The sequence below is a fragment of the Pelobates fuscus genome, unplaced genomic scaffold (genome assembly GCF_036172605.1).
Source record: "Pelobates fuscus isolate aPelFus1 unplaced genomic scaffold, aPelFus1.pri H_1, whole genome shotgun sequence".
NCBI lineage: Eukaryota > Metazoa > Chordata > Amphibia > Anura > Pelobatidae > Pelobates > Pelobates fuscus.
The window spans coordinates 108,316-122,020 of record NW_026961990.1 but is presented as its reverse complement, the minus strand read 5'-3'; the positions used below and the strand labels follow the sequence as shown (position 1 = coordinate 122,020).

The 13,705-nt window shown below is 44.8% G+C and overlaps 1 protein-coding gene across 1 annotated transcript in view; it reads right to left on the bottom strand.

Moving 5' to 3' along the window:
- Positions 1 to 1,381: 1,381 nt before the first annotated feature.
- LOC134585304 (E3 ubiquitin-protein ligase RNF213-like) overlaps positions 1,382 to 13,705 on the bottom strand; it is an 86,227-nt gene continuing 73,903 nt past the window's right edge. Inside the window, exons 6-7 of the mRNA XM_063440724.1 lie at positions 13,230 to 13,424; positions 1,382 to 1,550 (exon numbers count right to left, since the gene is read on the bottom strand). Coding sequence (XP_063296794.1) covers positions 1,382 to 1,550; positions 13,230 to 13,424 — 364 coding nt within the window. The remainder of the gene's footprint in view (positions 1,551 to 13,229; positions 13,425 to 13,705) is intronic.

The window sequence follows — 13,705 nt, the reverse complement described above, 5'->3', positions numbered from 1 at the left end:
GCAAAGATTCAAGCGGACAGGTTGAACCCACAGTTGACCTCGCTTATACATGCCGATCAAGTCGGTTTTATTCAAGGTAGGCAACTGTTCGAAAATACCAGACAGAATATTGACTTGATATGGAAACAAAGGACCACAGGGACCCCCACTCTGGCAGTGTCCATAGATGCCGAAAAGGCCTTTGATAGGGTGAGATGGCAATTTATTTTCCCGGTATTGAAGAATATGGGCTTCCCGGACGAATATGTGATGGTAACAAGAGCGATGTATCATGACGTGCGAGCACAGGTCCAGATAACGGGTGCCCCAAAGACGTTTCGGCTGTACAATGGAACCAAGCAGGGATGCCCTCTCTCCCCCCTCCTATTTGTGTTGGCCTTAGAACCGCTACTGCAAGCCATTCAACGGAATCCCAATATTGGAGGAGTTAAGGTAGGAGCCGAAGAATATAAAGTGTCGGCCTATGCGGATGACGTCCTCCTGACTGTTACAAATCCTATGGACTCCATGTTGGCGCTACAGGGGGTCATGGCGGAATACGGTGCGTTATCAGGTTATAAGGCAAATATCCAGAAATCTAGTGCTCTCCCGGTCAGCCTCACGGACGCAGAGGTTGTTCGAATAAGGGAAACATGTCAAATCAGGATAGAAACACATTCCGTGAAGTACCTTGGGATTCACCTGACAGCTGACCCTGATCGCTTATACCTCGCTAACTACGTTCCGATGATTAGAGCCCTGATGGGTGACCTCGATAAGTGGACTGATAAACCCATTTCCTGGATAGGCCGCATCCATTCTGTCAAGATGAACATATTGCCACGTATACTGTTTTTATTTCAGGCTCTTCCCGTCCGCGTCACAAAAACTAAATTGGCCCCTTTGCAACGATCGATGGGGGACTTCATTTGGCAGAATAAGAGGCACATAATTTCTCGACAAGTGCTGTATAGACGAAAAGATAGAGGGGGGTCTGGGCCTCCTGAATTTATATTTCTATTATATCGCAGCCCAGCTCACGCAGGTAGCCATGTGGCACTCCCCGCCGGAGGAGAGGAGATGGGCTGACATAGAATCTATGATGGTAGGGGTCGATGCCCCCCAGTTCGCGATGTGGGTTCCCAGGGGGCATAGACCCGCGATACAGAGAACGTGTCCGTCCATACTCAATTCTATTCGGATTTGGGATGCATGTCATCTCAAATACAGACTGGCAACGTCCTTCTCCCCACTGACTCCAATCCTTAGAAACGGGGACTTTCTCCCCGGCATGGCTCCCAGAGATTTTCGTAAGATCGAACGAACAGGGTTGCAACGTCTACATCAGCTATATCGAAATGGTGCGGTGGTTCAATTTGCGGAACTACAACAAGGGGCCCATTTAACCCCTACAGACTTTTTCCGCTATGTCCAGATTCGTGACTTCGCTAGCAAACCTCACATTAAAAAAGCTGCTTTGGGTCAGTTGACCTTTTATGAGAGGCTTTGCTCCAACGGGATCACCCCCAAGGGAATGATTACGCTTCTGTACGCTCACTTGAGCAAAGAAACTGGAGAATGGGGAAGTTTGAATTACACGGACCAATGGGAAACGGACCTCGGTGAAGTCTTGGAGGGGCTGGAGTGGAGGGAGATATGGGAGGCGAATACCACTGTCTCGATCTGTGTCACTCTCCAAGAGCAAGCATGGAAAACTATGCTTCGGTGGTATACCACGCCTGTCAAACTATATCGCATGCACAAATTAGATAATGATGACTGCTGGCGGGGCTGTGGTTCCCGGGGCACAAATATCCACACGTGGTGGGTGTCAGGATCGGGACAGGGATCCAACACGCAGAGTACAGACAGTAGAAAGGTACGTATACCGGACCTTAGAATGGCCGGACTAACGTACGGAGATATAGAGAATGGTCAAAGACAAGCCGAGGTCGAGGGAACGAGAAGACAGGTAAGCGAGGAACAAGCCGAGTCAAAGGGTAACAGAGAAGCAGAGTAAAACAAACAAGCCGGGTCGGAACCAAAAGGATAACTGGAATACAAGAGCGCTGGGTGACTAGACAGGCTAGAACCACGACAGGGCAATGAGCAAATGGAAGAAGCACTGTTAAATACCCTGGCTCAGGAGAGTAGACACGCCTACGACGAGTCCTGATTAGTCTCCAGACAATTGAGTGACAGGTCGGTCCGGGTTGGCGTCATGACGTCGACTGCTGGGCGTCGTGTTACAAAAGGAAGTGGATCCCTCGCGGCCGGCGTGTAAATGACCGGAAGGACCGCGAGGAACGGAGGAAACAGCCCTTCTGGACGGATAAACTTCTAAGTCTCTACCTCTCTCAGAGGTAGAGACTTCAGGTACCCTGACAGTACCCCCCCTCTCAGATACGCCCACCGGGCAGAAGGAACCGGGACGAGATGGAAAGCGGGAGTGAAACGCCCTGCGGAGGCGAGGAGCATGAACATCCTCTTGAGGTACCCAACTCCTCTCCTCAGGACCATATCCTTTCCAGTCGACCAGATATTGTACTCTCCCCCGGGATATTCGAGAATCGATGATAGAGTTGACCTCATACTCCTCCTGACCCTCCACCTGAACAGAGCGAGGAGAGGATACCGTGGAGGAAAATCTGTTGCAGACTAGCGGTTTCAGCAATGAAACATGAAAGGAGTTAGGGATGCGTAAGGCAGATGGGAGGGCTAGACGATACGCAACTGGGTTAATTCTAGTCACAACCCTGTAAGGTCCAATATAACGAGGAGCGAACTTCATGGAAGGCACTTTTAAACGAATGTTTCTAGTGCTTAACCATACTCTATCGCCTGGAACAAAAACCGGAGCCGACCTTCTACGTTTATCAGCGTGTTTCTTAACCAGCATAGAATTGTGCAGAAGAATTTGTCGAGTCTGATCCCACAACTTCCTCAAATTGTCAACCTGAACATCAACCGACGGTACCCCTTGGGAAGGAGAAACCGAGGGAAGAATGGATGGATGAAAGCCATAATTCATGAAGAAGGGGCTTGAATGAGTAGAATCACAAACGTGATTGTTGTGCGCGAACTCCGCCCAAGGAATCAAACTGACCCAATCGTCCTGGTGTTCGGAAACAAAACAACGTAAATATTGTTCAATCTTTTGGTTGGTGCGTTCAGCAGCTCCGTTAGACTGAGGATGATAGGCGGAAGAGAAATTCAATTTGATACCCAGTTGAGAGCAGAAGGATCTCCAAAAACGAGAAACAAATTGGGAACCTCTGTCAGATACAATTTGGGAGGGTATCCCATGTAAACGAAAAATCTCCCTTGCGAATATCTCTGCCAACTCGGGAGAAGATGGAAGTTTAGGCAGGGGAACGAAGTGAGCCATCTTGGTGAATCTGTCAACCACGGTGAGGATAACAGTCTGTTTTTTAGATATAGGTAAATTGACAATAAAGTCCATAGCCAAGCAGGACCAGGGCTTTTCTGGAACCTCTAAGGGATGCAGGAATCCACATGGAAGCGTATGAGGTTGCTTGGTCTTAGTACAAACCTCACACGCACCGATGAAATCTTTGATATCCCTACGTAAAGCAGGCCACCAGAAGTCTTTAGAGATCAAAGCGCACGTCTTGCGAATGCCAGGATGTCCAGCCACCTTGCTGTTGTGGAAACATTGTAACAGTTCCAGTTGAAGAGCAGGAGGAACGAAATGTCGACCCCCGGGAGTCTGTTTAGGGGCTAGATGTTGCAGCTTTAAGATCTCGGCAAGTAACGGAGAGTGAATCCTGAGATTCGTGTTAGCGATAATATTGCATTTCGGAACTATAGAGGAAAGAACAGGTTCAGATATAGTAGAAGGTTCATATTGGCGAGACAAAGCATCGGCTTTAGAGTTCTTAGAAGCAGGTCTATAAGTAAGTACATAATTGAAGTGGGTCAGGAATAAGGACCAACGAGCTTGTCTGGCGGACAGTCGCTTAGCCTCCCCAATATAGGACAAGTTCTTGTGATCCGTTAAAATGGTAACAGGATGTAAGGTCCCCTCCAATAAATGTCTCCACTCCTTTAAAGCCATAATGACCGCTAATAATTCCCTATCACCGATGTCATATCTGCTCTCAGGACCAGACAGTTTCTTGGGAAAAAAAACCACAAGGGTGTAGTGGTTTGTCCACCCCCAACCTTTGTGACAGAACAGCACCTACGCCTGTCTCAGAGGCATCGACCTCGAGTAGGAACGGCAGTGTCGTATCAGGGTGGACTAAAATTGGAGCAGAGGCAAAAAGTTCTTTGAGAGTCTTGAAAGCAACAAGAGCTTCAGTAGACCAAGTCTTAGTGTCAGCCCCCTGTCTGGTCATATTGGTAATAGGCGCAATAATAGAAGAGTATCCCTTAATAAAGCGCCTATAATAATTGGAGAAACCAATAAACCTCTGAATAGCCTTGAGTCCCTTAGGCAATGGCCAATCTAAAATAGACTGGAGTTTGTCGGGATCCATCTTAAAGCCTTCCCCAGAAATCACGTAACCAAGAAAGTCTATCTGAGACTGGTCAAAACTAAATTTCTCCAATTTGCAGTATAACCCATGTTGAAGAAGTTTGTGTAATACCTTTCTGACTTGTCTGTGGTGGGTCTCAATCTCTCTAGAGTGTATAAGTATGTCGTCCAGGTACACAATAACACAATCATGTTGAAATTCCCTGAGAACTTCATTAATCAAATCCTGAAATACTGCCGGTGCGTTACAAAGACCAAAAGGCATGACCGTGTATTCATAATGCCCATAACGGGTATTGAACGCTGTCATCCACTCGTGTCCTTGCTGGATTCTCACCAAGTTATATGCCCCTCTGAGATCCAACTTGGTGAAAATTTTAGAGCCCTTTAGGCGATCAAACAGCTCGGTAATCAAGGGGATCGGATAGGCGTTTCTGATGGTTATTTTATTCAAACCTCGGTAATCAATGCAAGGTCTTAGGGAACCATCCTTCTTTTTAACAAAAAACAAACCAGCCCCGGCAGGAGAAGAAGATCTCCTAATGAATCCTTTGTCTAGATTCTCCCGAATATATTCCTCTAGAACTGAATTCTCTTTGGTGGATAGAGGATATACATTACCCCTCGGAGGCATGGTACCAGGTAGCAGATTCATTTTACAGTCAAAAGTCCTGTGTGGAGGTAGAGTATCAACATTCTTTTTGTCGAATACTGCTTTTAAATCCAGGTACCGAGGCGGTATCTGTAAATCTGTAGACTGGGTAGAACTACCTGGTGTGTTAATTATACCCAATGGAGAAACCCTCCGTAAACACCTCTCCTGGCAACCCTGGCCCCATGAGAGTATCTCCCCTAACTCCCAATCAATAATAGGGTTATGTCTCTTTAACCATGGGTAACCCAGGACTATGGGAACAGAAGGGGACGAAATAAGCATAAGCGATAAGTTTTCCTCGTGTAAGATACCAACAGTTAAGTTAACGGGTATGGTTTCACGAAAGATAACCGGCTCAAGTAAAGGTCTACCATCTATGGCCTCAACGGCCAAGGGTGTATCCCTTAACTGGGATGGGATAGTGTGTTTAGTAGCAAAGGCCTGGTCGATAAAATTCTCAGCAGCTCCGGAATCTAGCAAAGCCATGGTCTTTAGTACTCCCTTCTCCCAAGTTAAAGAAACTGGTAGCAGAAGCCTGTGATCTTTATAGTTATGAGTAGAGGACAAAATAGAAACACCCAAGGCCTGTCCTCTAGAGAAACTTAGGTGCGGGCGTTTCCTGAGCGATTAGGACAATTCAGGCGTAAGTGACCTCTGACTCCACAATACATACACAATCCCTCCCTTCTCCTGTACTGTCTTTCCTCTTCTGAGAGGCGAGTATTGCCTATCTGCATAGGTTCAGGAAACAGTGAGGTAGTGGAATCAGGACTTTGAAATGCGGGAGCTAATTTAAAGGAAGGTCTAAAGTTCCTCTCTCGAGTGTTCTGTCTCTCTCTTAAACGCTCATCAATACGAGATATGAACGAAATTAAATCCTCCAAATTTCCAGGAAGCTCTCTAGTAGCAACCTCGTCAAGGATTACATCTGATAGCCCGTTCAAAAATACATCTATATAAGCCTGCTCATTCCACTTTACTTCTGACGCCAGAGACCTGAACTCTAGTGCATAATCCACCAGTGTTCGGTTCTCTTGTCTCAGGCGCAAAAGTAATCTAGCTGCATTGACCTTTCTACCAGGAGGGTCAAAAGTTCTTCTAAAGGCAGCTACAATGGCATTATAATTATATACTAACGGGTTATCATTCTCCCATAATGGGTTGGCCCATCTCAGAGCTCTCTCAATGAGTAAGGTGATAATAAATCCAACCTTCGCCCTATCTGTAGGATAGGAGCGAGGTTGTAATTCAAAGTGGATACTGATCTGGTTTAAAAAACCACGACACTTCTCAGGTGAACCACCATAACGTACTGGTGGGGTAATGCGGGAAGAGGCACCTACAGTGGCTACCTCTAGGCCTGAACTCACAGGGGAAATAGAAGTAGTACGCGTCTCCTCTGGTGGGTTATTAGCACGAGATAATAACGCCTGTAGTGCTAGGGCCATCTGATCCATTCTGTGTTCCATGGCTTCAAACCTAGGATCGGAAGGACCAAGCTGACTGTTTGTACTTGCAGGATCCATTGGCCCTGTCGTAATGTCAGGATCGGGACAGGGATCCAACACGCAGAGTACAGACAGTAGAAAGGTACGTATACCGGACCTTAGAATGGCCGGACTAACGTACGGAGATATAGAGAATGATCAAAGACAAGCCGAGGTCGAGGGAACGAGAAGACAGGTAAGCGAGGAACAAGCCGAGTCAAAGGGGTAACAGAGAAGCAGAGTAAAACAAGCCGGGTCGGAACCAAAAGGATAACTGGAATACAAGAGCGCTGGGTGACTAGACAGGCTAGAACCACGACAGGGCAATGAGCAAATGGAAGAAGCACTGTTAAATACCCTGGCTCAGGAGAGTAGACACGCCTCCGACGAGTCCTGATTAGTCTCCAGACAATTGAGTGACAGGTCGGTCCGGGTTGGCGTCATGACGTCGACTGCTGGGCGTCGTGTTACAAAAGGAAGTGGATCCCTTGTGGCCGGCGTGTAAATGACCGGAAGGACCGCGAGGAACGGAGGAAACAGCCCTTCTGGACGGATAAACTTCTAAGTCTCTACCTCTCTCAGAGGTAGAGACTTCAGGTACCCTGACAGTGGGAATGCTCAAAACTCACCGGTTTCTGGAGGTCAGTAGAGGACCTCCTGAGGCAGACGTTCAATAAACCCCTACGTATGGATCCCTGGGTATACCTGCTAAATAGGTCTCTCGATGGTTGGACCAGGAGGGAACAAAAATTGGTGCATAAGATAACCCTAAGCGCGCCGTGCTATAGCGATCGCGTGGCTTTCCCCGGAAGACCCGGACTTCTCCGGGGTTATATCTAGGATTAGAGAATGTAGAATAATGGATGACTTGACTGCTAGAGTGCGGGGGACAATGACGTTGTTTCAAAAAACTTGGGAACCGTGGGACAGTAGTCTACTGGGCTCGAGCAGTGATTGACGGAACCTTGTCTTGTTACAGAGGGATGGGCCCCATGTGGCAGGGAGCCTCCCTCTCTCTTTCCTCGCAACTACTCTACTCTATATATTTCGGCTACTTCTCCTTTTTCCTATCTCTTTGCTCTGGACTTTCACTTTTTTTCAGTCTCATCTTTTTATTTTTATTTTTTCTCACAACCCTCCCACTGGTTTTTCCATGGGAGGAGGCGTTTCTTTTTTCGCTTCCTTTAGATACGAAGATACGGTTGGATGAACAATGTAGTCTGTGAGCAAGTTGGGCACTCACGTAGACTGGGATCATGGTCTTGCTGTCATGCAAGTCGTATTCTACAATACCTAACTTTAGACAGCGGGCGCCTTGGGCCTATGTCAAGGATGGGCATGTGATTTCAATATACCTCTATGCAATACGCCATGCGCAAGGGCTAACTTGTTATTTACTTGCTATTTTCTGGGCTTCTCTCACAGTCAATGTGCTTCTTTCTCTATTAATAAGCAACGTAGATAGCAAGACTGCCATTACTTTTCAACACAGAATTTGATTTTGACTATGTATGAAGAGATGCGTGTATTCCAACTCACTATTAACCAACAGAATTGTTTTTTATGTTTTTTTACTCTTAAACTTAAAAACCGTGCTGTATTAACCTGAGACATTGTCAAATGCTAAAAAATGCACACAGACGCTAGTGTGGCTCTGTGTAATTGTTATTGATACGTGCACGACAAAAATAAAGAATTAAAAACAAAACAAAATTCATTTAGTTTTTCTGATTTAGGAGCTCAGTTTTTGAGAGATTGAGAGATTGAGTTTCAGAAAGCGGGAGGACATCCAGTCAGAGATGGAAGAAAGGCAAGCAGTGACACGTTGCAGGACGGCAGGGGAGAGGTCCGGGGAGGAGAGATATAGCTGGGTGTCATCAGCATACAGGTGGTAGCGGAATCCAAAAGAGGTAATAAGTTTGCCAAGAGAGTCAGTATAAAGAGAAAATAGAAGGGGGGCCTTGGGGGACACCAACCGAGACAGGACGAGGGGAGGAGGTATCATTAGAAAAAGAGACACTGAATGAGCGTTGGGAGAGATAAGAGGAAAACCACGAGAGGACAGAGTCACAGAGACCAAGCGATTGAAGAGTTTGAAGAAGGAGAGCATGATCAACGGTGTCAAAAGCTGCTGAGAGGTCAGGAAGAATTAGTATGGAGTAGTGGCCTTTGGATTTAGCTGCGATTAGGTCGTTAGTAACTTTGATAAGGGCAGTCTCTGTAGAGTGGAGAGGGCGGAAGCCAGATTGGAGGGGGTCAAGGAGAGAGTTGGAACTGAGGAAGTGAGACACACGGGTAAAGACAAGTCTTTCCAGAAAAAGGGAGCAGGGATATGGGACGGTAGTTAGAGGGGGTGGATGGGTCGAGGGATTTTTTTTTTAGTATAGGTACTACAGTGGCATGTTTAAGGTCAGAAGGGACGATGCCAGAAGAGAGCGAGCAGTTGAAGATGTGTGTTACTACTCTTGATTACTGATTGCTGCTAGGTGCTAATTGGGAACCTGTGGGCATATAATATATCATGTTAATACTATCATTCTGAGTTGTGTTGATAATTATTATTTAAGGAGGGTTTTATATGTATGTGATGAAACCGAAGGGGGAGGTGATGATGTCACTTCCGGTTTCGGCTTTCCCTATCATACTGATTGCCATCAGATGTGTATGTGTTATTTAACCCCTTAAGGACACATGACATGTGTCACATGTCATGATTCCCTTTTATTCCAGAAGATTGGTCCTTAAGGGGTTAAGGGGATTTGTAGTGAGTCTGGATATAAACGCCCTTGATAAAGGCAAGCAGGAGGTGCCGAAATGTTGGGGGGTTATTTTTGATTCCTGTTTCTGCCCTGTTAGGCTTGTGCGAATTTTGGTAAACTATTATTGTTTATTATATATGCTTTGTGCCTGTTTTTGTATCACTTTATATATTACTGGTATTTTGTGCTTCAACCTAGTATTGATTTATTAAACCAGGTTGATTATTTTCTGTGATTTCTGGTGTGCATTCTCTTTCTTGTTTTGTTACTATTTATATTGGTATTTGAGGGAGTACCAGTGAGGATTAGCACCCAGGTGGCTATAGCCTGTATTAATTAGTTTCTCCATGCTTTATTTATTGCAAGTCATTTATAAATAACACATATCCATGGAACATACAAATAACCAGTAGTTAATACCGAAAAGAAAACAAGGTTAAATCCCCCAAAACTGCATGTTCGTGCGTTTAACCGCACAAACTGTGCCTGGTCGATCTGTAGTGAATGAAAGATTAGTATTAATGTATCCCGTTCGTGCTGTACTTACACTAAAATGTAAAACGGAACATGTGTATCTAATCTGTTCGTGTGTTTGAAGTGCACGAACAGAGATATCTATACGAATGAGTTGTCAGTGAAGTGTCCGAACGGGGAAATACATAGTAATACAATCCCGAAAAGCCCGAACGGGGAAAACATAGTGTGAGATATGCCCGAAATGGCCGTGTAAACGAATGGCTGAAAACGAACAAACTGAATATGCAGTGTAGCATGAAATCGCCGAACGTAACCGTAAAGTGAGGTCATGACCCGTGAATGATGCAGTGGGACTGTTGCCTGGCGTAACGGGTAGGTCAACTTATGGTTTGTGAGTCACTAGGACGTGATCTGCGGCGATGAAAGAAGCAAGAAGCTGGTCGGACGGAAAAAGCCTGCAGCTAGATTCCTGGACACATCTCAGCGTGGAAGACCTTGTGAGAAAACAGAAGTATTCCAAAATGGCGACTGGATGGACCGGAAGTGCATTCAGATGCTGACCTTGATCGGTATGGAGTCAGGTAAGGGGTGTACCCACAATTACAGGCCAAACAGCCTTAATACATATATCACAGTCAAAATGGGGGGGGGGAGGGGGGAGAGCACTAAAACTTTTCACTAGGTGATGGAGTACTGTGCTGCCAGTGGCTGTCTGATGCCAGCATGCTGTGCTCTGCATGCTGGCATCTGACTACACATTTGCATATAATTCACATTAGCCACCCAGATTTATTGTTGTGGGCTGGCTGACACCTCTTAACTTCACACTCTGTTTAACAGATAACTCCCCTATTTGTTATTATTATGTGGGATTGCCATATTTAAGGTCACAAAAAAAAACAGCACCCCCATTTGGTATCTTTAAATATGGAAATCTCACATGAGAGCACCAATTCAGGGAATTATCTACTAAACAGCTAAAAGATCAACATTAAAAAAGCATTTTTAGTTTTGTAGATACATCTCTTATTTGTTATTCTTATGTAGGATTGCAATATTTTAGGACCCCAAATAAGGGATCTATCTACTAAACATATACACATTTATAAACACACAATAATATTATAGGTGTATGTCTGTGTGTGTGTATATCTGTGGTTGTGCATATATATATATATATATATATATATATACACGCACAATCAAAGACATTAGCCCACATAACCACACACAGGGACGTATTAGCCGCGAGGCAAACAAGGCATTTGCCTTGGGCGGCATTTTTCAGGGGGCGGCAAAAAAAGCCGCCCCCAAATGCCCAGGGCAAATGTCTTGTTAGCCTTGCGACTAACAGTCCAGGCAGGTGGGCGGCAGAGTGATGCCGGGAGCCGGAATATGACGCGAGATCAGGGGAAAGTGCTCCAGCAGCCACTGGACCCCCAGGGAAAGGGAGAACTCCCCCCTCCCCCAGCATTCCCAAAGGTAAGGAGGCTGGGGGGGGGGGGGTTGAATTAAAAAAAAAAAAAACAAACACAAGTGACTGTGTTAATGTGTGTGTGTGTGTGTGTGTGTGTATCTGTTAGTGTGTGTGTTAGTGAGTTAGTGTGTATCTGTTAGTGTGTGTGTATATGTTAGTGAGTGAGTGTGTGTCTGTTAGTGTGTGTGTGTCTGTTAGTGTGTGTGTCTGTTAGTGTGTGTGTCAGTGAGTGTGTGTGTGTCTGTTAGGGAGTGTGTCTGTTAGGGAGTGTGTTACTATGTGTGTGTCAGTGAGAGTGTATGCGTGTCTGTTAGTGAATGTGTGTGTCTGCTAGTGACTGTATGTGTCTGTTAGTGAGTGTGTATGTCTGTTAGCTAGTGTATGCGTGTTTGTCAGTGAATTTGTGTGTATTTAGAAGGCGGGGCAGGGCAGAAGGGCACGGGGGGGGGAGGGGGCGCCTGAGTTTTGTCCTGCCTAGGGCAGCACAAAACCAGGATACACCGCTGAACACACACACAATCACATATATAAACACACATAATCACAACACACACTTAACCACAGAGATACACATAATCACAGATAAACACAATCCCATACACACATTTAATAATTAAGAGGTCCACCCAGCCTCCCTACTTAGCTCTAGAAGGGCTGGAGTGGATCCTCAGTCCTTGGTAGTCAGTGGTTGCTGCTGGGATTAGCTTTGTTCCAGTATCATATCCAAAGGAAGGACAAAAACATTCATATTTACCCCACAGAATAATAATAATAAAGCCTCATTTTTATTATATTTGGAATGGGACAAGCCCAATCTTTTAATTAAGCCTAAACATGAGTTGCACAACTTAAACCGTGTGGCAGGAATTGTGATGTCTGTCCTATTGGATCGCAGGTGGGGCGTGTAACATGTCTATGGAATGGGAAAACAATAACAAATTCATAGAGGCAATTATTATTTCTGTGGGGTAAATATTAATGTTTTTGTCCTTCCTTTGGATATAATACTGGAACAAAGCTAATGGCATTTACATATCAAAGAGATTTACTCATCACTTACAAGGTACATGCCAAATGGATGAAGAGACATTCAGACTTTTTCCAAGTGTAGAACCTCACACCTTGCAGAGCCTTGATTACTTCACATCCATATAGTAAAATCCTTTTCACATTGCTATGCCATCCACACTTCTCCTTCTGTCATCCGACCTCTGTGGGGGTCCCAGCTTCAAAAGATGTAACCCCCTTTTGACCTCAGCAATACCATCTCTGTAATTTGTGCCATTTACTACACAAATTACATTAAAGGATAATATTTCATAGTGTAATAATAAAATATGCACCCTTGCCGTGACAATTAACATTTAACCACTTAGAGTTACAAAAAAAATATATTCTAATTTAACCTCTGAGGGTAAAAAAAAAAAAAACCTACATCACAGTAAAGTACTGTGATCTATACTTTGATCACTGCTGGCAGGGAAAGGGTTATTTTTTTTTTTTTTTTTTTTTAAAGCACAGGTTAAAGGGGATTTGGAATCTCTTCACAAAATGTATTCTCTTCTGGGACACAAAGTAACAACGATCCGTCTCTCTCCACTTCACAAATCCAACAGAGGTGGAGGGAAGCGGATCTAAAATCCCAGCAGCATTGTGACCGTTGTGACTGGCTGTCACAGCGATCACGTGGGCCGGGACATCGTGATTTGATGTTGCTGGTCTGCCACTGACTCGTAGGCACCCAGTAACATCATTCAATTCCGCGATCGCCAGCACTGCGTCAATCTGGGGTTAATTTTAGCGCATGACGGACCGAGTCAGTCATCCGTCGTTAAGTGCTTCCCCAGCATGACGGACCAGGTCCGTTATCTGTCCCTAAGGGGTTAAAATTTACCTTTTGTTATGTGTAAATATTTTGCCGTATTCAAGTCCTTCCAGCCCTGCCCAGGCATCTTCTTGGATGAACTTTGTGTGAGTATCATTCTGTTTAGATGGAGAAAATGTGTGCAGCAATGGCAGAACCCAAATCCAGTGGTGGACTCCTTTATCAATGCAGATCTGGCAGAAGTCCAACAAGGTATTATAAAGTCTGTAATGAGAAATAATATTAACTGAGAATGATTCAATGGAGCAATTCATTCAACAGTAATCCTCAATAGAAACTATATTTTTCTCAACATTATGGTGTTTTTTTGATTCTGACCTCATATATATTACCCACATCTAGTCAAATTGCAAATCCTGCAGCTTCCATCTTAAAACGTAACTCTTATCTGTCCCTTCCTAAAAAATGTTTCAAAATTGCAGGTCCAAATCTAAGAAAAAATCTAAAAAAAACATAAGGTTAAAACTGGCATTGCAACCTACTGA